Source organism: Chenopodium quinoa, unplaced genomic scaffold (genome assembly GCF_001683475.1).
Source record: "Chenopodium quinoa cultivar QQ74 unplaced genomic scaffold, ASM168347v1, whole genome shotgun sequence".
NCBI lineage: Eukaryota > Viridiplantae > Streptophyta > Magnoliopsida > Caryophyllales > Amaranthaceae > Chenopodium > Chenopodium quinoa.
This window is the reverse complement of record NW_018743206.1, coordinates 687,199-714,058: the sequence shown is the minus strand read 5'-3', so window position 1 is coordinate 714,058 and position 26,860 is coordinate 687,199. Positions and strand designations below refer to the sequence as shown.

Sequence of the window (26,860 nt, the reverse complement as noted above, 5' to 3'; positions counted from 1 at the left end):
GGAAATAATACAAGTGTTTACCACTATTTCATTCGATAGTTTTGTTTCGAATTATCATAACAATTAGATGTATGCCTTTTCTTGAGGTCAAATATACTACAAAATGATGATCAATAATTTATCACATTATCCAAATATAATTTCATGACAACACTTGATATCATCATATATATATTTCATTTTCAAGTATCATAAGAATTAAGAAATTAAACTAATTACATATTTTGCTCACGGCTCTTCTAAACCACAAGAATATTATTCTTACTCAATAGTATCTCAACTTTATTCTTTAATTAGACATTTCATGTCTTATATGAGAGTTCGCCAATGAATACAAAGAATTGTTGAATCTCACATACTCAAACTTCAGGTTGAGATATCGATGATGTGGTCATATTGATTTTTTATGAGTTTGATAATAATTGTAATATTCAAGATATAAAATTTGTTGGGCTAAGTATTTAAATACGTTGTATATAAGTTCTTCAGGAACTCTTCTTACATAAATCATAACAAGCTATTATTAAAACGACGTCATCAATAATTTCATCACTAGTGTAAGCCCATTGGAATATAAATATTTCTTTGTAAGTTCCCATCAATGTTGTACATATATAGTTGTATACACCTTACTATACATTGGACAGACATTCACACATACCACAATTATGATATAGAAACTAGCTAATGTATGTAATATGGGATATAGGTTTCATGATAAGATATTGAACAAAATATACAATGAATAATGGATCCAACAACTCCCTAAACATGAAATAAACAATTTGTTAACCTATGACTCACGCATGCACATGGATGTAAGACTCAAATTAATACAAGACACTGTACAGTGTGGATTTAAAAATCCATATTTCATTGGACTTCTGGTCCATGATAAACTTTTAATTATTATCATTATGTCGACATTAAAATGGACATATATAGTTCAAATCCCTTATTCACTAGTCCTTCTATAATTCATATGCATATTATTTATCGGTTCCATAGTATACCGGTATTATAAAATTCAGTAAGATACAAGTTCACATGCTAATCTACTATGATATCTGAATACATCTCCAATTAGTACCATTAAAACTTTTTTTTTTCATATCATAGGCCATCCATTATAATTCTCAGATATCTATATATACCACTTCTATCTACGGTATTTCATACATTATGGTATCAATATCAACTGTACTAACTAGCCATATCACATATATTGGAACCGCTCTTACAATCTACACTTCAGGTGTAGTGATTCAACGAAAATAGGCAAGATCCATCTCAATGTATGAAAATTCTTCTATGACCAAAATATATATCTCTTTGCGTTTGAATGGGTCATAGCGGTATACAAATCAATTAGTAGATTTTCCACCTATCTTGACATAAAAGTTGGCATGTAACTTTACAAAGTATCATTATAGATATCAACTAATTGTAATTTTATAATTTTGCCAACTTATTTTAATTCTTCTCCCCATAAGTTGGTAAAATATCTCAAACATTGGGGCAATTCTTCACCAACTTAGAATATAATTTCATGTGCAACAAATTTCATCTCGTAGGATAATCATAAATATTAACAAATTTATATCTCTTCTGGAGAATAATGAATTTTTGTTCTCTTCTAGAGATCAATATTAATAGGGAGTAATAAATTGTGCAGTTGTCTATTTTCTTATTCTATTTCTTATGTGCTGACATACAATAGCCCCAATCAAGAGAATTGTAATACAAATATAAACTTTCTTGTAATTTCACTAGGTGGTGATCTTCGGGATCACTAGAAACATTGATGGTATGATACTTGTTACTTAAAAGCTCCACATGTAACTTGTACGTGGTGAGCTTCTGGTCATTTAATTTTTGTCAACATATAAATTATTCTAGTGAACTTCTGGTCACCAATTATTCAGAAAACCAATATATTATCTCTTGAACAAACTATTAAAAATCACAATCCAAATATAGCTCAATCTCAATGTTATGTCTTGCCATTCAATTTATTTCATATATTTAACATGAGGGTGTCAGCACATTATTTCTTTCATATCAAATGAAACTTCAGGTTTCCATAACGGGAATTTATTAAACCCCAGATGGCCTAATTTTTAATTATCACATCCAATCAATTTTCTTTTAGCATCTAAATTCTGGTTAGTTTTATAATACTGGTGATCACCTTATTAGATATACTTTATGTATGGCCATAAGTATGATGTGATATAAGTACACCAATGTGTTTTATTTTCTACAATTGGCAAGACAATTAACTAATACTCATACTCCACTGGAGCATTGATTGTAATCTTGATACATGCTAATCTACTGGAGTCTTTTATATAATCATGAACCATAAGGATTTTACCAAAAGTGATTTCTTCTAGAAATGTAATGGGATTTATCACTTTCTCAAATTTGTCATTATCAATAGTGGTTCCTTTCGTTTTCGAAAATACTTAGTTATCTTAAAAACTTATTGATCTATCACGCTTCAAGCGTGCTATAAGTTCATCAACAATTGATGTTGTCCTTCTAAGACAATAATTTTAAATAGGAGCATTTACAACTAGTATATGATCAATTAGATTTATTCATATCCATCTTCAGGATGGTATCATTCTTAATATTATATCATGTGGCCACCTCTATTAAATAAATCATTGATATTTAGAATAGTGTATGTACCAAACTGACCATCAACATATTTAATTATTCATGTGTAAGGATTACATAAATACAATGAAATAAACACTATCTCCCCCTTATCCTTGCATATGGGGTATAAAAATAGTCCAACAAACTTTAAATCCCTTTCTCCTTTTAAGCCATAAATTCTTTTAGCAATGCATGCATCAAACATAATAAAATTATTCTTATAAACTCTTACTCATAACTCTTGCCCAATTTTATTAATCTTCATATTGAAAATTCTTAAAACTATGGTATTTTTCAAGCAAGTTTCTCACAATGTCATGTTTAATTACTTAAACTCATAACACACTTTTTGCTATATATATTTAATTAATTAAGGAACTTCAAGTCCATATGTATGAGAATATATACCAATTCATCTACATTTTCAGATAAGAGAAGGTAAAAATAAGACATGACATAATCAGTTCGAGCTTTAATCAAAACATACCTTATTCGATCCACTCAACTATACTAGCCAAAATTAAGCTTTGGAAACAAAATTAACATTGATTAATAATTTTAAATTCCCTTTCAACGTCAAGCCAATCGAGATTTGACACAATAAAAAAAATGTATGTATGCATACTATATACAATACAAAATGATGCATTAATACAATAAGTTATATTGAATTGAGAGTTGTACCGTTTAACACTTTAAGTAATATATGTTAGGAAAAATTGCCCGGAATAATCCCACCTTTGGGCCGTCCCCTGAAAATAATCCCACCTTTGGATTATTTTTTAATAATCCCACTTTTACCCCCCGATCTTTTTAAATGGTCCCAACCGGTAACTTAACTTGTTGTAGCAAGTCACTTGACACGCGTCGACACCCGATTAGTCCAAATAATAAAATTAAAAAAAAAGATAAAATAAACAATTAATTAATAATAAAACCACCCACCAGCCAAACCACCTCCCTTGCCACCTATCCCAGCCAGCCACCAATCCCGGCGCGGCAACCTCCCCCTTTCCCGAATTTTGGCATCCCGATCCCAACCCCCTCCCCGTCCCCAATTTCGGATTTTCCGACATCCCCTGCCCCCTCTGGCCGAGTCGACCTCCCCCTTTCCCGAATTTCGGCATCCCCCTACCCTCGAAAACCCCTTCCCCATCCCGATCCCAACCCCCTCCCCGTCCCTTAACATCGGCTTGGTTGGGGTCTTGTTCGGTGTTTCGGGTTTGGTGGGTTCGACATCTGGTTTCGGGTTTGGTTTGGTGGCGCCGTGGCGGTGTTGGCTGGGTCTGGTTTCGTGGCAGTGGTGGCTTTGGGTTTGGGTGGGGTTTCGAATTGGCATGGGGTTGGTGGGTTTCGAAAGAGTTTTGGGGTTGGTTGGTTCCGGTCGGCGTCGGGTGGGAGTGGCGTTTCGGTTTGGTGGGTTGCGTTCAGGTGGGGATGGTGGTAACGGTCAGGTGGGGATGGTGGTGGTTGAAGTGGTGTGTCTTAGGGGTGCTGGGGCTGGTGGAGGGGTGGCTGGTGGATTTTTTTTTCATTTTTTTATTAAAATTTTTGGTCAAATTGTATAGTGACACGTGTATTTCACACCCAAAAAAAAAATACCTTTTTAACAGGTAACTGGTCACCTGGACCATTGGAAGCGGATTAGGGGTAAAGGTGGGATTATTAAAAAATAATCCAAAGGTGGGATTATTTTCAGCGGACGGGCAAAAGGTCGAATTATTGCGGGCAATTTTTCCTATATGTTATGTACTTGAAACAAAATTGCCCTTGGCTAATTAATAAAACATAAACAACCTTAATCATAAAACCAAATATGATGTATACAAACAGTAATTGATCACCAAAATATAAAATTGCTTTCACTATTGTAACAGAGTACCTACTACATACTATGCTCATTAAAGCCAAGTGACCAAGTGGGATTCAAGGCCAAACAATTGTCAGATACAATAAACAATCAACTTAAAGCTTTGTTTGAAAGAAATTCACATGATAAATTAATAAAAAAAAAAGGGTAATAATATTTATCATTTATCAAACTCAAATCTATTATAAATTATAGGAAATAATTATTTGGCATTACAATTGAAACTGTAATTATATTAGACGTACCTTTACTAGTGCAGAACATATATTTTGCAAATTGATCCCTTCAAAAACCAGATCCATATGTGCAAGTCCTGTGTAATTATGACTCTTATAAAGATATAATTTGATAGTACTTTTTATTTCTTGAGTATATACTACCAAAAGATTAATATGATCTAATAACTTTTTTTTTTTGAAGACATATGATATAATAACTTGATATAATTAATTAATGTCAACACTCCTCAAGATACTGTTACTTGATTTAGCATATAATCAATTACAAATAAAAATTGTTATATATTTAGTGAACCAAAATCAATGTTTCAAATTAATAAACACAAGTATATACATATATATGATAATATTGATAAGGATATTACTATTCAAACAATAGATTGTTGCTTAATGGTTATCTTATTGATATTGTTAAGCATGTATATCAATCTTGTGTAGTTCCAGATAAGAATTCTAATTCCTAACTTTTTGTTGTAACTGGTTACGAATCTACTGATTCCATAGAAAATTACCAAACAAAAGTGAAGGCTTATATGCAATTAATATTATAAGCATGTCGAGACTAGAGAGTAACAACTACTTGACAACCGTATCAAAATTAAAACATATTCAACAAATGAAATTCATAAAACATTGAATTAACAACAAAATATAAGACCCACTAATCCACTTAATTACTTGAACATTATTAATTTGCGTCATAATATAGTGTAGTCATAATTCTCATAAACCTCATTAGTTAGTACGAGTGTACGACAAACTAAGTAACTAACCCCCACATTGTACAATACATTTATATAACAAAAAAGATATATATATATATATATATATATATATATATATATATATATATATTAAAAAAAATAATAATAAAAAAATAATATGAAGGGATACACTTACATATTAAGTGAGTTAGATGAGTATAACGAAATTATGTATGTAGCGAGGAAGACTACTTTCCTGCATTAGAGTGCATTGGGATCTTATAGGCTTTCGGGTGTGTTGGATCAAACCCTTGATCATTTCTTGAGAACCTTTTCGACGCTTATATTGTCGCCGATATTCAATTCTTAGGGAAATTAATCCCAAATGTTAGCCGACACGTTATAATAAGAGCTTCACGCCTTCACAGTTCATTTGATGTTAATTTGTTTAATAAACTAAATATCAATTTATCAAAAGTTTAATATGGTCTTTAGCTGGTAGCCCACAAAGCAATAATAAGCATTATTGACCCCATATTAATCTAAGTAGTTGCACATCACAGGAATTTGGAAACTAAAATAAAACCAAATCAATCATCCTACAATCATTCAACTTGATGGCAGTTATATGGAGAGTTCGAGACATCTTGAACTTTGAAACCTACTTTTAATAACACAACTTAATTTGCTGCACCTTCTCTTTTCAGAATTTCTTGCTCAATAATTATTTTGCCAATACGAAGTACTATATTCTATCAATCCAAGAAACAAAATATAATATAAAGGCATAAAGTATGAAAGCATATATAACCAAATTAATAAAAACAATCATCATTATATTAGAGAACAATCGAAAAGGGAGATTTTCTTAATATGACACAATACATAATGTTAGATCCATATATCAAAAACACAGTATTATTATAATAATAACCACAATACTCCATATCAAAACAAGTCTTCATCAAAATTATTAATTAGAATATATCCAACAAATATATATACATGTCGATTAGTTAAAGTGTATAAAATTATCTACCTAATAATTTGATAATAACAAAGTTGAGGCTTACCTTTAATTGTCGTTTGAGATCAATCAATTTTATGATGCTTTAATTGCTATTGAAATTAATTTAGAGTTATGGTGCTGATAAAGTGTTGTGAAATTAAGAGAAAGAGAGAGAAATTGGGGAGAGAATCAATCAGTCTATTTCTATACCATTGATGAGGTATATATATATACAATATAATTAGGGTAGTTTGGATAAGAATATAAACCCTAGATCTATCTAGAATATTCTGGAATGATATAAGGAGTAAAATGGGCATCCACACAAATAACAATACTAGATGAAGCCCGTGCAATGCACGGTTTGTTTGAATTTTTTTAAAATATATATATTTTTTAATTTATGTGCTAAAATTGGTTATATATATAGATAAAATTCCTAATGTCAAAAGATAATATTTATAATTAATTAATTTAAATTTAATTTGCCAATTTTGCTTACGTGGCAATTGAATTATTTAATTATAAAAGATTTTAATAATCTCTTATTTAATTGGCTAATGCTAAAATTTAAAATCCTACCTGACACACTAAGAAAATTAGATCCTACGTGCCTCTCTAAAAACTCGGAAAAAACTCCCTATATATATATATATTAGATTTCATAACATTCAACTAATAATAAATAGGCACATTGACCTAATCTATTAACTATTACTAAAACAAAATTTTGCTGATGTCATCACTGTCCATATGTCACTCTCATAATAAAAAAATTTCCGCCTAATTACATGATAATGTCATCTTCTTCTTCTACTTTTATCTTTTTTTTTTTTTGTGCTATTATATTTAATAGATTTTGAAATTTGAATATTAGAAACTTCTATATTACAAATACAACCTATTAATTTATCCTTAAAAAAATGAAATAATTTTAAGTTGTACATTATTAAATAGACTCCTACATTAAAGTATGTATTAGCCAAAGTTGAATAGGTATTATATCATAATTTTAATAAATATCTAAAATTTTCAAAATACACATATTTTGTACAAGGTGCATATTTTTATTTATATTTATCCATTTTTTTAAAAAAAAATTGTTCAAATGTATAAATCTAACTAAAGTAATAACTGCTGACATCATCATTGTCCAAGTGGCAACTTCTTATAAAAAGAATTCCCTCTAAAACTTTTGGTGACATCATTTTTTTAAAGATAAATAAAGGTTTGAAATTGATAGATTAATGCATATTTCCTAAAGAATTTAATGATTAAATTGGCTAACTACGCATTTTCCCGTTCCTCCTACTTAATACATTTACAATGATTGTATGTTTTGGGGAGTTCCATTATTTCTTAGTTCTTCAAATTATTTTTAATGAAAGGCAAACCAATAAATTTATACGAAGTATATGCTAATATCTTAGAAAAAAAGCTTAAATTTTATTTAAATTATGAAGTATATAGTATGGTTTTCAAAAATAAAATAAAAAATGAAATATATAGTATAATATATGATTATAATACACCGTATTTAACATCACATCTGTTGTTATGACTCAATTATCTAATAATAAGTCATATGATTTATTATGTTTTTTCTTAAATACGTATCACATATAAATAAGCAAAAATTAATTGTTTAAACATGCATAGCACAGAACTCACCTAGTTATAAAAATAAATTTCTAACCTAGTCTAGTTTCCATTATAAAAAAGACAACAAAAATTTGAACCACACCCAAGCATTGCTGAAAATTTCCCCTAATGTTGTTCGTAACTAGCCGTTATCTTTCTCCTCAATTCAAAAAACTACTTTCACCATCAAACCCACTTTTGAAATTCTCCATCTCCACTATCTCAACAACAACAACTAACCATGTCGGACCTCCACCAATCCGAGTTGATATCACCGAGTCAGCAGGTCGAGGAGTTTTCGCAACTCGAAGAATCGAAGCTGCTGAACTCATTCACACTGCAAAACCAGTGATTTCTCACCCTTCTCTCTCCAAAATCGATTGCGTTTGTTACCTTTGCCTTAAGAAATTGAAGTTCAGTAACGATTCTCAGACTCGGGTTGATCGATTTTGCTCCGAAGAATGTCATCAAGAAGCTAAGGTAATTAAATTCCAATTTTAGTTTGTGAATTTTTATTTTTTTCGGTTTTGATTTATGCAGTTTTATACTTCTATGGTCTAATTACAAGTTATGACAAAATTACGTGTTTATTGGTGTTATGATGATTAATTGATTAAATTAGGGTTGTTAATTTCTGTTTGGAAAATTAAATTCTGAATTAATGTTGAAATTTTGGTTAGACAAATATAAGTATTGACAGATTTATAACAAAATCACGGGTTAATGATTAATGTTTCAATTAAGGATGACAACGTTAATTTGCAATTTTAGAAAATTAATTTATGGGTTCAATATTGAGAAGTTGGTTAGATAATTTAGAATACTTGTTTTGCTTATGTTAATTGTGCGGTTGTTTTTATTACTGAGTATATGCTATATGGAGAGAAATAAGATATGGATGTTTTTTTTTTTTTTTTGAAAAAATATGATGCACGCCAAGTGTTTGATGTTTGGTTTCTTCGAATTTGAAACTGGGAGATGCAGTTGTCATTTCTGTTAGGTTGATTTGTATAATAGGGGTATTGGAGAGATGAAAATGATTGAAGATTGTAAAAGATTATAGTGTGAAATAAATCATATAAACCTCAAAAGTCGGGCATTAACGAAAATAAACAATGGATAATTGGCTTGTACAATTGTACTTAGATTATCGAAATTGAACTTGAGCCTATCTCGACTAATTAGTTACTCCCTTCGTCCCTTACATTCCAAGTTCTAGCATTTATTCCTCACATAATAGAGGAAAGTAGGAATGTAATTTAGGGACGGAGGGAGTAGTAAGTTAATAGATGTTTAGAAAGTCTGAATAGCAACTGCTGAGTGGTACTGATAGCATTTTGCTTTGCTTTTCCTTTGGGCAGCTCATTGTTTAAAAAGGTAATGCCTAGGCGCTGAGGTGCAAGGCGTTAGGGGTCATGCACCTTTTGTGGTCTAGGGGAGGCGATTTTGATGATACAGTATAATTATATTGGCTTTTCATACATTGGCCCAGCTATTTCTCAAGTCTTTTCGGAAGAGTAATCAACTACAAATTATATTGATTACTAGCTAGGAAGCACATGGGTTGATGATACAAAACATGATTGTTATGACAGTCTTTGCACAACCATTATAGTTTTACTTGCTAAACTAGTTGACATCTGTTGAGAGGTTTTTAGTTGCTACAATTATTCAATCGATTGAATGTACTGTAGTTGATATTTTTCGCTGGAAGAAATTATGAAACATATATGCACCGGGGAGAGGGGGGGGGGGTCGTTCACTCCTCTATTTTCTGTCATTGAGATTTTGAGCTATGCTTCTAATTATTCGCAGGCATATTATGAACTAGAGAAGAAGGCAGATTGGTCCGATTACCACAAGTACTGCAGGTATGTGAGATTTTCAGTTCATAATTAAGATTACATACTGCTGTACTTTTTTTTTTTTTAATTTTTAATTTTTTTTAATTTTCTCTTTCTTCCTTTAACCATTAACAGATGAATAAATAAACTACTCCTGCAAGCAATGTTAAACAGAATACTAATTATTATCAATTCGTGAATGCAGTACTTTTAAGGAGATGGACAATCGATGTAAGTATGTAACTAGGTAATATGAATCAGAAATAGTCGTAGCTTTGTCGTTGAACCCATTAGAACCCACAAGAGCAATGCATTAAAGGAGCAATTAACCTAATAGAAAGCCACAAATCTGCACAAGAGATATACACCCTAGGCTTCACCTAGAACTCAAATTCATGGATTCATCCACCCAAAAATAATTTGAGACATCAACCTAGGATATTGTGCAAATTGAGCGCATATAAGTTAGGGTGATAAGAACAGTCATTTGAAGAGACAATCCAAATAAATCAAGAGCATATGTATAACAGGATTAATGTTCCTTGGTCACATTGGAAGAATTAGATGTATGTCCTGATAATTATTCATTCTTTATGCAAGTTCCATAATAGCATTAGTTGTGGAGAATATGTCAATAGGTCTAACTTTTGACTCCTTACTTCCTTAGTTATTTCTCCATAATGAAACCTGACAGGGACATGAGATGAGTGCATGAGCTAACATATGATCTGTCATGAATTGAAAATTTCTGGGTGAAAGGAACAATCTACACTCTAAGCTGGGGCAAATTAAAAAAGCAATGCTCACACTCCAGAAGGAAAGATGTACCCCAATCAAGATAAAGTTTTTCCTCAAATATAAATAGCTATTAAAGAAATCATGGAGCCCCATAAACTTGTATTATCTATTTCATTGACAAATATCTGTCACGATTTAACGTATTCATTTTTTTCAATTAATTAAGGCGATTTTTCCTTTGACATCTATATCAATGGCTGACAATGTATCACTTGCATTTTGTTGATTTTGAAGAAATTTGGGATTGAAGTATCCACTTTTGGTAAAGCGGTTAGCATGTATGGTAATAGCTGGAGCAGCATCTGCAGACTGCATTCATATACTTCAACCTGCTCATATAATACCCAAGGTGATTCTATGACTATCTTTTTTAAGCTTGCTGAAAATCAGAATGTGAACATTTGTAGTATGTAAATTTGCCATGTTTTCAGTATCTTGTTGACTTCGATAGCAGTTGGGCACAAGGTTACTTGGTGTTGTGAACAAATGCTTTTTAAGCATTGTTTGAATCATGTGTAATATGCATGTGTGGTATGGATTAAGACGATCAATTTGCAAACACAACTTTCTGTTTCAGCTTTGTGACAATTTTTCACACAATACTAGTGTTTCAACAATTCCGCACCATGTAGTGTCATCTATTCTATGTGAAATGTCATGGCTTTTCTTGATTAGCACTAGCTTGCTCCCTGCTCTCCCTGATAAACTAGTAAGATGACTTTGCTCTACTTTGTGAAAAATAGCACTTATATGTCATAATCATCTTCCACCATTTGAAAATTTCTCCATCAAGATCCGAGGTTCATAAGAAAAAGAAAGTATTATCAGTTCACATTTTGCAGGAAAATTATTGGGCATATATAAAGTTATTCACAAGGTGAAGTAAACTATCGCATATGAGCAAAGTTGGGGCAACTTTGGACACCCATCCACTAACTTTAATTTATAAATTAAAAAAAAAAAATAAAACCCAATAAAAAAAAAACCCCACCACCTTTTAAATATACTAGTAATAAAAAAAGACCCTTAGTTTGCACTGATCATAAAAAATATAATGTCTCAAAAACTATAATAAAAATAATACCCATCTACCCACCATCTATAATAAAAATTGAAAGTATAATTAAATTATTTAATAACTATCACACATTTCACGCGGTAAAATAAAGGGGGGGGGAGGTAAAGAAGAAATTAATGATATTGCCTAAAAGCATGTACGATTGTACGGTCATAGGGGCAGAGGGAGTATAATATTCCCACAAACATAAATAAAAAAGGTGGTATCTTCTAGTTTGGTTTTATTTGGCCTGATTATAATATGAACGGGTAAAAAGCTTGTAAAATAAGTTGAAAGATATCATAGCCAAAACTATTTTATTTGATACATTGAGGATTGATTAAAAAAAAAAACACATCTCAAGCTTAAAAAAAAACGTAGTAACATACGTGGTATTTGCCATGAGTCACCTGATAGGGCTGCTACCCATATATATTATTTGTGCTATTATCTTCTATAAAATGTTTCATCTATACTTTGTAAATTAATGATCATACTCCTGAAATAACCTAAAGGCACTTTAGTTGCTTTATAAGTTGTTGATGCACTTGTTTTTTTATGCTACCAGCACTTTGCATTAACTATTTTTGATATATCTCTAATGAAGAATGAACTAGCTATGGCTTCAAATGTGGCTATTATAGTTATCAAGTGATATATTAATTGCTCAATTACCTACAATAGGGATGTTTAGTAGATTCGGGTTGAATAATGACAACATGATCAGAGCTAGAGTTTAATGTGAACAAAGAACACCATACACATCATATGGCTTGTCATGGCCATGTCGACTGCCACTATATAATACTAAGATATGTATAACAGTTGTCCGATATTTATGTTATATGCAAAATCTATCATAAAACTCTGAATTATGGAGTTTGAAGTATCAGTATATCTTGACACTACTTTGACTTTTGGAGTCCATGTGTTCAATGCAAGCTTTTGAAAATTGCTGTGTTGGTGTGTTGCCAATGATAATTCTTCATGCCTAGGTATGATGATGGTCAACTGCCAAGATATTGTGCTAGCAGTTAGCAGCTGATGGTTGTCAAACAAATTTCATCTTCAATTCTTCTTAGAGACATGAGCTGCTGTTGCACTTCTACAGTTCAATATTAGAACCATTACTTTTAATTCTGTATGACTTGCTAATTTTTTTTAATTGTTTTTGTTCTTTTTTGGTGGGTAGTCCTAACTAGTCAGTGTGCTATCACTGCTATGTGATGAGAATGCTTACACCAAGTCTCCAATATGTTATACAACAAAAGTAGGTTGCTTATTGATGTTTATGTTTTCAGATTGAAGTGGAATATAGCATGCTTAGGAGTGCTATCGAAGGATTAAATATAACGAAGGAAAATTTAAATTGTATCCTCTTCGTTTGAGTTACTTGCATACTATCAGCAATACGTTTAACATTCAATGAAATATCCATGGAGTAGCTGGTGATCCTTTGACAATACCAGTTTTGTCAGAGCAGTGGTATGCTGATGTATTGGCTCGTGTACGTATTAATGCATTTCGAATTGAAATGGTTGCTGGGTCATATGATGATCTCCATGCACTGGCAGCAGCATCAGTAGAAGCTGAAGCTGGAGTTGGGAATGCTGTTTATATCCTTCCTTCATTCTACAATCATGATTGTGGTGAGTTCTCCATCTTAATTCAAGATTTGTGTACAAGTGCTCAAGTATTCTTGACCCATGTACATAACAGTTTCTTATGTTATTTGGACTCTTCTATTTTGTCCTCGGTACATGTCTGATCTTTGTATCTTTGACAAGGATGCAGACACTTAATGCTTGATTTTGGACAAAAAACGTGGAAACTTTGACAGGCTGATTCTAAAACTTGGACAAGTAAAATATCTTGAGTCCAAGTAGCATAGGCTGGAGCTCAATTTTTTTTTTTTTAAAGATTATATGCCTTAAATTATCGCCTATATCTTCCATGAAAGACTCAATGATACCCCCTAGGCCCCTAATCTACTTAGTCCAAAAGTAAAAAAACTGAACACAAGCTTGGTCATGGATGTCACATCTAATGGAGCATTGAGTAAATTGTTCACTTTAGTCATACTTAGCATTGATGGAAAGTGGTTTTTCTTTCAGATCCTAACGTGCATATTATATGGATAGACTCTGTTCATGCAAGGCTGAAAGCACTTCGTGACATAGAAGAAGGTATGTCTTATTGTTGCATGCATTAGAATTGCGATTTGATGGCTTATCTTGGTACTACTGATTATTATTTCGCCATAGTCCAAAAGAGACATAGGCTTCCTAATACAATTTGTTATAGGCCTTAGAATAATAATTGATCTAGAGATTGAAAAAAATTGTACATTAAAGTCACATCATAAATGTTATACATTAGGTGTATAGTGCGTCTCAAATAATGATCATTATAATAGAATACTACATACTTGTATATATTATAGTACTTGGAAAAAGATTATGTATTACTTTGCATTTAAAACAAGAAATTCCACGAAGAGAGAGAGAAGATAAGACGGGTTGTTCCTAACTAAGAGTTAAAAAGCAATCTAATATGTATAATGCTAACAACTAGTTACTTTGTAAGTGGACAAAAGCCTATCATCTTTCATCGTTCTTCTTGAGTAACAAAAATGTTAAATGACTTCCAACTCTTTATATCCTTTGGACCCAATATATTGAAATTGAAGGCTAACTCTCATGTGATAGAAGTTAGGAAAAAAAGAGTTTCCGTTTTGAACTTCATCGTTTTAATTGAGCTAACTCTCATGTAATAAAAGTTACGAAAGGAATAGTGTAGCTCTTAAGCTATAAAGTCCTTGCCAATAGGGATAGGTGGGTTGATTGTTGTGTCAAACCGACACCGGATTGGGGTAGTTGAGGTAAGGGGGATTGGTGAAAGTCACCCTTCTCAACTTGGTGTTGGTAAGATTGTTGTGCTACATGGCTTTGATGTTCAAGTTGTTGAATGCATCAAGCTCATTTTATGAAAAACAACGTCAAAATCGAAAGGGGAGGATGAAGAGGAAGAACCTGTTATGTGATCAGGTCATTGGGCATGGAAGATGTTCTAGCTCTTCTAGGTTGGGGTGGTGGGATCTCTACAAAATGATGTCTCCTGTAATTAAAGGCTCTTAAGGAACCGCCCAAGTTGTAGCCGCTCCAATAGTGAGGAAAGGGAAGGTAGCAATGGTGTGTGTCTACCCTTCATTCTCCAACTATGGATACTATCGCGGCTAGTCTCCTTAACAAAAGATCGGTTCATTATTGTGTTGAAGTCTAAGACACTAGTCCACCAAAGTCATTAAACTAATGTGGTTTTCAAAGTTAAGGGCCTTCGCTATTATTGTTATCATTTCCCCGCATTGAATATCCCTTTTCATTTCTAGTTTATCCCTCAATTCTAGGCATCTTTTTACATATTTTCATTCCCCTCAAAACCTCTTTCAAACCTCGCTGCCATAAAGAGGACTTCAATTTTCTCTCTTGTCAACCTCGCCGCCATTAGTCTATGAAAGGTTCAAAAAACGGGGCTATACGACATAAAGCTTGGGTGTTGACTCCATTCATCTTTTCAAATTTCCACTAAGGAACATCCCAGTTGATGGAGAAATCGCGAGTCTGGAATATTTTGCTCCACTACCAATGGCGCATCTTAATGGAAAAACGTTTCTTTCTCCTTACAAGACAATTTGGAGTGTACTTTTCAACATTTTCGGGAGGATTGATTAAACTTAGTCTCTCCATTAGCCAAATCTGCAAGCATAAAAATTAATTAATGTTATTACATTACAAAATTAATTAATGTTATTACATTACAAAATTAAATATTTTTTTATTTCTGTAAAAAGTATTAATTTTGTACTTGTAATTATAAAAGTGATCGTTGACTTGGTGCCTTGGGATCTTTCTTCAATTCATGTAATCCCATCATTGTTTGTCCAATAATTGCAAGCATGGGATTTCTCCCGACATCAACTTGTTCCATAACTGATGCTAGTATAGCTTGATCCATGCGGTTCACTACCGTTAGTGAGCAAAAGTTGGCTAAACATGCAGAATAAAAAGACTCTTCTTCTATAGATGTGAAAAGAACTAGACTTAGGTCTATTAAAGAAAAAAGATGCAAATTTTCTTAAATCTACTTCTTTTCCATGAACTATAGATTGTAAATTGGATTCCCTTATATTATAAAAAAGCTCAAAATCCTTATAATAATATTCACATATTGTAAGGATTACGGCAAGATGCCTAGAGGGAAAGCCAAAGATAGCTCCAAATTCTTCTGGTAGAGGTTCCTAGCCTAAAGCAATGAGTATTAGGATCCCAATTTTCTATTACAGCATGAATGAAATTACTATCAAAATCTACACTCATAAGATCCAATAAATCATTCATATTGAGATATTTAAGCCATTTCCTCTCACTACTGGTTAAAGACCGACACAACTACCAAGTAATTTTTCAGAGAAATTTTTAATCATTATCGCTAGAATTAAATTACTAACCTACGAAAATTAAAAGATATGGGAATGTAGAACTTGAATGCTGATTTGTGATGAGGTATGACGAGTTTGGGGGCTTTTAAGCCGAAAATCGAAGCAGGAGTTGAATACTATTCGAAGACAGATTCTTTTCCTGGCGTTCTGCGATAGAGCCGTCACGTCCAGTACTCTTTGACTTGATTTCTAATAAAACTTGTACTTTGATTATCCGATCTTGATCCAAATTATTTTTCATCTTTTCAATCTTTTTTCAAAAATCATTCACCTTTTCTTACGATAATTCAATCTCTTTGATTTAATGCTTTTATGAATTGATATTTCTTTTTTTAGAAATTTCAAATTACTTATTTACACACTCAGTCTTCCTCTTATTTTTATTTTTTTTATTTTCATTTTTTCTTTTTGGGGAGAAAGTCGGATACCTTCCAACGATAATAAAAGTGCCAAAAAAATTTCGCAAAATTTGTCACAAAATCACACACTCTCACAAAACACACACTCATGCGCACATAAAGCAAGTGTACAATGAACTGAGGCTAACAAAAAGTACAAAAAGAGTCTAAATAATGTACATAAGTGTCAAGAGTCAATAATACTCAGACATGAGCAAAGTTCAAATAGTCCAAAAGAACAATGAAATGCAAGTACAACTAAGGTGCTGGCGCACAAGGCTTCCTAGAAGAAAGGCCCATGAACTCGTTAAAATCCCGAGTCCGAGGAGACACCACTTGACTAGAGGTGGCACCACCCGTCGTGGGGATCACGATAGTGGGACTGCTCCACTAAGTAAACAGGGGAACCCCTAGAAGCCATACTGGTAGAAGCTCCCGCTAGTAAAAAGAGGAGGCGCAGGCTACTACGACAAGCCAACCTCGTATGTCCCACTGGTGAAGAGAGGTGGAGGCCTGAAGTGCTGCGGCGATGGATGGACCTTGATTGAATTAGAAACCACGTGAGGTCATACCTCTATGGGACCAAAACCAAGTGGGAACACCTAAGTGACAAAGACTCATGACCCGGGCTATCATTGTCGTTGCCCTCTGACTACAGTTTCCCTCTGCCTCGCAGCAGCCTCCTGCCTACCCGGGATCTCCATAGAGATATGACGACTAAAGGTGGGCATCGTGCTATGCCGGGCCATCGCGGGTTGTGCCTGGGGGTAGCTTGTGCTAGGCCGTGCCACCTTTTGGCACACCCCAGCCTATGGCACGGCACAATACGGCTTACGTGCCTGGCGTGCTGTGCCGGGCCGGCAACGGGCCACCCCTGGGTTTTTCAAATTTTTTTAAAATAAAAATCGATGTATATTTTTGTAAAAAACATAAATGAGTATATATTTAAATAATTCTATTAAATATGTTTATGTTTTTCTATTACTATATTATTATTTAGTAAAAAGCAACAATGCATATAATTAAAAATTTACGAGTGCGATAATACAAAAATTGATGAATAACTTATTTTATTATATGCCGGTACAATAAATCGATAATACAATAATTTTTGTAAAAAACATAAATGAGTATATTTAAGTTATTTTTATTAAATATGTTTATGTTTTCTATTATTATATTATTATTTAGTAAAAAGCAACAATGCATATAATTAAAAATTTACGAGTGTGATAATACAAAAATTGATGAATAACTTATTTTATTGTATGCCGGTACGATAAATCCAAATACAATAATTTATAATGATAATTAAAAATCGTACAATATTGGTGAAAAACTTAATTTTATAGCTTATTTTATTATACAGAATACGGGGTTCGATAATACAAAAATTGTATAATAGTAAGTGATTCACCAATTATTGTGCGATTTTTAATCACCATTATAAATTATTGTATTATCGATTTATCGTACCAGCATATAATAAAATAAGTTATTCATCAATGTTTGTGTTATTGCACTCGTAAATTTTTTATTTATATGCATTGTTGCTTTTTTGCTAAATAATGATTTAATAATACATAAATATAAACATAAATTATTTAAATATACTCATTTATTAAAGTTTTATGAAAAATATACATCGATTTCTATTAATAAAAATTGAAAAAACCCGGGGCGGCCTGCTGCCGGCACGAGCCACCCCCAGGCACTAAGGATGTTCAAAAATACCCGACCCGATTGACTCGACCCGCTGACCCGATTTGATTTACCGAAAAATCAACATGTCTTCGAGTCGGGTTATGGGCCGACCTGTGAGGGTGGTGGGTACCCCGCTCACCCGCCAGATTTAATTTTAATTTTTTTTAAATTTTTTTTAGTGAAAGGCTGAATAAAGGGTTAGGGTTTATTCCCAACTCTTTCTCCTCTTTACTAGAGTAGCCGTCACTCTCTCTCTCTTCTCCCTTCACTCTCCTCTCTACAAACTTTCTCTCTCCCTCTTTACATACCAAGCCGGTGATGTCAAATTTGACAGACACACGGCGGTACGGTGGACGTCAGGGACGGACTGCAAAAGCAAGGGAGGAACGCTGCAGCGTGGTGAGCCCATGTCCGATTAATACCTAATCGGTAGCCCACAATTTTCGTTTTTGGCATTTTTCTCATATAATGATACCTAAATCGGTAGCCCATGTTAAAACCATTATTTTAACATGTTTTGTAAAAGTTTGAAACCCATTTGCTAGGTTCTATACTCGTTTTTTTTTTCCTTTTTATTATGTAGTGTGTTTAAAAGTGTAATTCAATTTAATGGAGTTCGATTTGTTTAGAATTATGATACATTTTTAATTCAATTTGATAGTTTAGTAATTACAAGTTTGGCGGAAAGTCCAATCAAATATGCTAGTGTCAAATTCCTCTTCGATACACTACACCATTCGTCTAATGTGTTTGGAATTTGGGTGTTTGGAATTTAGGTGTTTGGTTGTTCACTTGATCCGGTGGCATGTGTTTGACTACCTTAGCTATAGGAATAGAAAATTTCATGTTGTGGTCCGTATAAATGAGGTGAGAATTGATTTTATTGAAATTCCAAACTAGACATAGTTCAAGGAGACATATTGTCCATTTGTTCAAATCCTCCCATGGTTTGGGGATAAAAGATGAGGGTGGAAGTGTTTGGAAAGGGCATATTTGGGGAGGGCATTGAAGTGTTTGGATTTGGTGATTCCCTACTAGTACTCATACGTTTTGACTTACCTATTCTAGAGGAGGAGGAACCATGATTAAAAAACGGGCACGACACAAACACTTCATGAACGTGTCGCTTGCCGGGTTCGTGTCGTGCCCGTGCCTATTTTTTAAAAGTTTGTTCATGACATGGCCCACACCTGGGCCACTGTGCCGGGCCGCCCACCTGTAACGGCGACGCCTAGCTCCCATCTCCCTCGAGTCGCTCGGCCTCGAGCGAGAACGCAATCGAGAAATCGGGTGAAACAAAGACAAAGAAATGCAAGTCAGTCAAATGCAGATAAATAGAATAAAAATGCATGAATGAAAGTTCATACCGACTCCACACCATCCATGCGCTGACAAGACACCCGGTGGCTCCATGGCTCCATCATGCCGACTGATATCGACAGGCGTCGAGAAAACTGCCACTAGCACCATGGACTCTCGAGAGAACTGCAAGATCAGATAAGGTCAGAAAACTCCTACAAGATGATCCAATGTGAGGTGTTGCTTGTACTTATCAGATTCAAGGTAAAGAGATGAACCATCTCCTTTTCCTTTGTTGGATCAACTATCAGTGTTGCTGTTTCTCTCCACGTATTCAGATAAGCAGTGAACCCTTCATTTTCGTTCGGCTCGAGAATAAAGAGTTCATGTTTAAAAGTTCTAGCTTGAATGTTACACTTGTAATTTAGTGAAGTCTTCTCAAGTTGTTGTGTTCTTAGGCTACAGCGAAAAAGAACCATTGTTGTCAAGCATGCTACAAGGAGGGAGGAATGAAACACATTAGGGTAGAGTGCCACCTCTATTCCCTTGAGAGTCATGGTTATAAAGAAAGCCTTCAAATGGAATATGGGACTATTAGTAGGCTTGAATTTCCGTATGTAAGTAGTGGAGAACAATGGTGAATGGAAGGAGATGATGATTAAACTCGTTCAGAAAAAGAATCGAATAAAGAGGAAAAAATTGAAGGAAAAGACTAACTTTGGAGATCTTGCCAGCACTAGACAATTCTAGTGCTGGGATCCCGCTCACCGACAACCTCTGTGCATTATCAATAACTAATTTTCCCAATAATTTAACAATTTGTGAATTAGGGCTTATACTCGATAATTGATGCTATGCATTTGAGGGGTTATACTCGAAAATGTAAAACAAAGTCTGGCTAAGATTTAATTTGAAACTTTTTTGGTCCTTTTTTATTGTTTTTTTCTCAAATATTCTATTTCTCTTGTGTTTGTAACTGAAACAACCTAGGTGTAGCGCCTTGCGCTTTGGCAAAGGCAATATGAGGTGCACCAAGGCGCTCGCAATCTGTAGGTGCTTGCGCCTGCAATGGTTAAAGCTCACCGACCTATGCTTTTGTGACACCATTGCTACCTTCCTTATGCTCACTTGTCCCAAACAATGAGAGCAACTACAACTTGGGCGGTTCCTTATAAACCTTTGATTGCGGGAGACATCATTCCCGATGTAGAGGCCCCACCACCCGAACCTAGGAGAGCTAGCACATCCCTCTTCTCCTTTTGACTTTAAGGCTACTTTTCGTAATATGAGCCTTATCCATCTCAACAACTTGAATATCAAGGATATGTAGCACAACAATCTTACCAACACTAAGTTGAGAGGGGTGACTTTCCCCTACACCAATCGACCAATCCAAGAGGGTTTGGGTTAACTAAACAACTAACCAATCTATCCCTATTGACAAGGACCTCGAAGCTTAACCAGTGAGCTCCAATCTTACTCACCTTATGACTACTCCCAACTCGAGGGTAGCTATTATAGGGGTGACCCTAGCTATTTTCACAACCCGACCCAGCTAGTTGTAGGAGATCATCTTCCTCACCTCCTCCTTGTCCGGAGTCGTATGACCATTTATATATAGGTCGTCATCGAGCTTACCAAAGATAAATAAACCTATATTGGTCTTACTAAACTAATAGAAAGGGTAAGAAAGGGTCGAACCTAAGAGAGGCATTGGATTATCCACCGATTTGTTATCGTTTAAATAAGCTAAATTAAGTCAGGTGTGGTTTGGGTTTTTTTATTAACTTTTACTAGTTCAAATCAACTAAAGGCGAGATTAGCAATACTAAGAGAAGTCTAGGATTCGGGCTACACCACTCAACTTCATACAACCCGCACTTAGCATGAATAATAAGGTAAATTGGGGAATAAATTAGGGGAAGTCATCTATGGCACCCAAGTGCTCTCTCGAGTCAGAGGGATTACTTAAGCCAAGGTCATAACCTACTATCGTGATTCTAAGCATGAAACAAGTGTTAAAACGTTAGCACAATGTCAAGAACACTCCCTTGACTAGAAATTCCTATTTTCATGGCATTTTAAGTCAATTAAATGTAAGGGAGCTAACTCAACTTCAGAAAGCTTGGATAGATAGTTCTAGCAATGGTCATATCTCACGGTCACCCAAATTGAGGTTGCACTTAAGCTCTCAGTGCACCACGGTCGCAAGGCCTATGAGCATGATCACCCTTCATCCAGCATGCGGCTTTCTGACGTCCAACGCCCCACACCCACCAAAAGTTTGGCGTGTCCGCCCTCGCCAAGATACCAACGCGAATGCTCGACACACGTCAGGTGGCGCCGGGCACGACTAGCCGACTAACCTACACCCCAACAGAGCTCAAGGTTATGTTCGCCTGCATGCTGGTGTGCCACACTCGCTCACAAGGCTTAGCACCCGCACGTGTCAGCACTAAACGACAAGGCCATACAGTTCATTGCGTCAAACCGCGTTTTCCTGGCAGCAAAGGCCAAGGCTCGCGCAAGCATCCTTGATCGCCCCAAAGAAATGCCTGGCTTAGCCACGTTTGCTTGATGTGCTCCCCGAGGGCTGGGGCTATGTGCGCACGGATGTGATTGCCTTGCACCCCCTAATTGCCAAGGTAGTGTCTAGGGCGTTCACCCAGCAGCTAAACCAAAATTCCATTAACCAAACCAGAATTCCACAGTCCTTTATTCGCACAGCACACTGCTAGTCGCTACGCCAAGCTGTGAGGTGTTGTATGCTCACACCAAGCCCAGACATGTCGGGTTTGCCCTACTACCTAGTTTGGTCACTTCGTCTGCCTTAATCTAGACTATCTAGTAACTTAGTAACAGAAAAGGTTCAATGGCAAAAGGTAAGTGTAGTCATTAGTGTTGACTGACAAACTACTTAGATAGGAGATATGCTTAGCACCAGTGTGTCTTGAATTGATTCATGAGTATAGAGAAATTTCTTGAGCTGCAATGCTGAAGGGATTTGTTTGCTTTCCATTGTTAAACAACTTAGAACAGAAGATTGTTCACCCGTCAGTCAGTCACCTCAAATTTGACCTATGTTTCCTTACTTGTGTAAGCACTAATGGGTACTAAAATACATGTTTTTATGTTTTTTTTTTTTAGGAAATTCTCAACGGTAACCCCCAACTTTTGCTACGCATCAATGGTAACCCTCTTGAAAATTAACTATACAAAATGACCTTAGTTAAGATTTTCATCTCACTCATAACCTTATTTCATTAAATAGTTGATTAAAATTAACTATAGTTAGATTTATATTTTAAAAAAAAACTAAATTAATTCACCCAACCATCAAAAACCAGCCAGCCAGCCACCATCTCCCTTTCCGGCGAGACTACCCCGACCGCCCTCATACCGCCCCAAACCACGACCACCCCCAAACCACCGAATCCAAACCGCGACCACGACCACCCCAGATCACCAAACACAAAATCTTGACAACTCGGCCCTCCCAGATCGCCGAACTTAGAACCCCAACCACCCTAGATCGCCGAACCCAAGCCACGACCACCCTAGACCACCAAACTACCCAGACCACCGATCCTCCCTTTCTTTCTTTCTTCTCCGCCCTCTCCTCCGCCTTCTCCGATCCTGTCCATACTCGAAACCTCAAACCCTAAACCCACCACCCCTCCTCGACCAAAAGAGCCTAGGTTGGAGAAAGAATGGCCACTGGAGAGAGAAGGTTGCGAGGTTAGGGTTTGGGTCTAGGCGGAGGAAAGGGGGGAGGCAATTGTTCGGTGGTTTAGGTGGGTGATTCGGCGGTCTGGTGAGGGATTAGGTTGTTTGGTGGCTCCGGTGAGGTCCCGGTGAGGTTGGAGGTGGGATGGATAGGTCTGGTAAGGGATGAGGGTGGAGGTGGTGGTTAGGTTGGTTTTTTTTATTTTATTTTTTTTTACAAAGCTAACCATAGTTAATTTTTTTTAACTACATAACACTCATAAATGTCATGAGTGAGATGAAATTCTTAATTAAGGTCATTTTGTATAATAAAAAAAAAAAGGGAGGTTACCATTGGTGCGTAGCAAAAGTTGGGGGTTACCGTTGAGAATTTCCCCGTTTTTTTTCCTTAAGATTTTGTTTCTTGAATTTGAGAAACTGCCACATTTATTAAAAGAAGCGGCATTAGGTTTCTGTACTTTTTTCTTTCTCCCTTAATTTTGGAGAGAGTGCAAATGTATGGCAGCAAAGTATCCCAAACTTTAACTTGGACACCATACAAGAGAAAATACTTATAAGAGCAAGTTTAGACCCAAGTCTTAAGACTTGAATGTGACATCATTTTTGGTGGTCCCCATTGAAAAAGATGTCATCAAATAGTTGTTAAGACTCACTAAGACTTACACAAATTATCACTTTAGCCCTAAGATTCAAATATATAACATATTATATGTAGAAAAGTGTTTTAAAAAAAAAAAGGATAATAAAAATAATAGTGAGCTGGGTCCTAAATACAGGTCTTAAGTTGAGTCTTGAAATTTCAAGACCCAACTTGAGACTTGCTTGAGATTTAAGAAGAAAAATGGGAAAAGTCTTAAGCATAAGTCTTAAGACTCAAAATGATGATGTCACCCCAAGTTTTAAGACTTGGGGCTAAACTTGCTCTAATGAACTTGGGAGGAGGGTGAGTACATTTATTACTCTTATAGGTAACCAAAATAAACCATTTTACTGGTATGTTGTTCATTCATTTGACATGATGAATGCTTCCCTGTTGCATAAATTGTCAAATGTCAGTGTAATCCAGTGCAGTTTGGAATTTCGAGCAGAACTTATTTTTGCTGTGAAACTGGCCTTGAGTATTATACTATCATTTACTCTGTATACTGGCTGACATTGTTAAATTTCTATTAATAACTCAATCATTAGGAATGCTAGGCCTATCCATTCCCAGTATATTTGAAAAAAACTTCTGGAATTCTTATATAGATTCGGTTTCTCTTTTGTAATTTTTATTTTGGGTGTTTCTGCAGGTGAAGAGCTTCGGATATGTTATATTGATGCTAGTTTAGATCACAATGCTCGCCAAGATATTCTTCAAGGAGGATTCGGTTTCAAGTGCTCTTGTCCTCGCTGTTTGTCCAGTGACTAGTGATCCATAACTACTTTATTGTGCTTGTGAGGAAATCCCATGTTTTCATCTTTTCTTGCCATTTAATGCATATACTTACAAGATTAAGGAGGATCTAAGAAGTAGGAACTGCATGCAGTTTTGTAAAAAGTATGTAGAAAGATTTACTCTTCATTAGGAAGATTGGAAAGAAGCACAAGACAACAGTTTATGGAATACTGAAGTACTTAACAACAATATTAGCTAACTCCTAGCAATTTCTATCAAATGTGTGTTTAGGTGTTTAAATAGGAATATCCTCAAATTTAAACAATCTAAGTGAAACCCTAATAAAGGGACTATCTTTAAAAAAAAATTAAAAATGAAAAAAAAAAATAGAAATTTGTTATGATAATATCTAAATATGGATGACTATTATCCCATGTACAATCTAGAATATTCTAGAGTTGGGTATTTGGTCTTATCCATTAATGGAACCCTAGGAAATGTACATTATATATATCCCGTACTAGATGGAATATAAAATACAACGTAACAATCTTCCCTCATCTCTCTTTATTTTCTCTTCCATATTTAACACGTTATCAACACCATTGCTAGTCAACTGAGTAGGATTACCAAACATTTATGTAGAATCCCATATTATTATTATCATGTAAGTATGATCGTAGCCTATAACAATTATAATTTAACATTTATCTACTTTTGCATGCTTATTTATTGGAATATCAACATATATAACGAATACAGAGCATGATATATAATTTAAGGTTCCATTCTTATTTTTCTCCATGCTAACGTTCTCATCTTCTATTTCGTTCTTATTATGCATGATTTGTATCAGGTTTATTTATGCATGATTATAACGTTTAATACATATTTTTGAATACTATTTATATATACTTATCTTTTAATATTATTTTGTATAGTGAAAAATGTCGAACCTTGCCAAGCTCGAATTTGTGGCCCTTGATATTACCGGAAAGAATTGGGTGTTAGATGCTGAAATACATCTAGATGCTAAAGGGCTTGGTGAAACAATAAAAGAAGCTAATAAGGCAACACCTCAAGATAGACTAAAACCATGATTTTTCTTCGCCATCACCTCCATGAAGGGCTAAAAAATGAATATTTTACTGTGAAAGACCCACAAATCCTTTGGAGTAATCTAAAGGAAAGGTATGACCACCAAAAAACAGTGATACTCCCTAGAGCTCGTTATGAATGGTTAAATTTGAGATTGCAAGAGTTTAAATATGTTAGTGAATATAACTCAGCTATGTTTAAAATAACTTCTCAATTGAAATTATGTGGAGAAAATATTACTGATGCAGAAATGCTTGAAAAAATATTCTGAATTAATATCTTGTCTTCTTGTGGCTGAGCAAAATAACAAGTTTTTAATGAAAAATCATGAATCACGTCCTACTAGCTCTACTCCATTCCCTGAAGCGAATGTGACAACCCATAACGGAAAAGAAACTAAAAACAGAGACCATTCCAGCAGTAGTGGTCGAGGTAGAGGTCGTGGTAGTGGCCAATGGCGCGGCCGGGGTCGTGGACGTGGATATGGTAGAGGTCGTGGAGGTCATTTCACAAACTCACATTCCCACCAGAAGTGGGAACGTAGGGATGAAAAAGAGAAAAGTGATAACAATATATGTTACCGTTGTGGAGGAAAAGGTCATTGGTCTCGGGTTTGTAGAATTCCAAAGCATCTTATTGAATTTTACCAAGAATCATTGAAGAAAGGAAACAAAGGTAAGGCAAACCTTGTTCTTGAAGATGGTGAAGGTGATTTTGATTTTGGTAATGCCAATCAATTTGATGTTAGTGATTTCCTTACTTCCCCGGAAGGGAATAATTTTGATTTTGGCAGTACAACTCATTTAGAAGTTGTCGATTTCTTCACTGTCCCAGAAGGGAATAATTAAAATTATATTGTTTTATGTCAGTTTTAAGTATTAGACTTATGTTTGCTTATTGTAGTGATTTATTTAAGTTTATTTCTTTCGT

At 34.7% G+C, this 26,860-nt stretch overlaps 1 protein-coding gene across 1 annotated transcript; it reads left to right on the top strand.

The window, feature by feature from the left end:
- Positions 1-8,092: 8,092 nt before the first annotated feature.
- Positions 8,093-25,614, top strand: LOC110734020 (histone-lysine N-methyltransferase ATXR4-like). The gene is made up of 7 exons (XM_021914078.1): positions 8,093-8,610; positions 9,946-10,001; positions 11,007-11,121; positions 13,131-13,200; positions 13,299-13,478; positions 13,944-14,015; positions 24,747-25,614. The coding sequence occupies exons 1-7, from the start codon at positions 8,260-8,262 to the stop codon at positions 24,863-24,865; spliced, it is 963 nt and encodes a 320-aa protein (XP_021769770.1). The 5' UTR covers positions 8,093-8,259; the 3' UTR covers positions 24,866-25,614.
- The last annotated feature ends 1,246 nt before the right edge of the window (positions 25,615-26,860 follow it).

Coding starts and splice junctions, on each gene's coding strand:
- LOC110734020 (XM_021914078.1), top strand. CDS start 8,260: ATGTTGTTCGTAACTAGCCGTTATCTTTCTCCTCAATTCAAAAAACTA. Junction 11,122..13,130: donor CTGCTCATATAATACCCAAG/GTGATTCTATGA, acceptor TTATGTTTTCAG/ATTGAAGTGGAATATAGCAT. Junction 13,201..13,298: donor AACGAAGGAAAATTTAAATT/GTATCCTCTTCG, acceptor TGACAATACCAG/TTTTGTCAGAGCAGTGGTAT.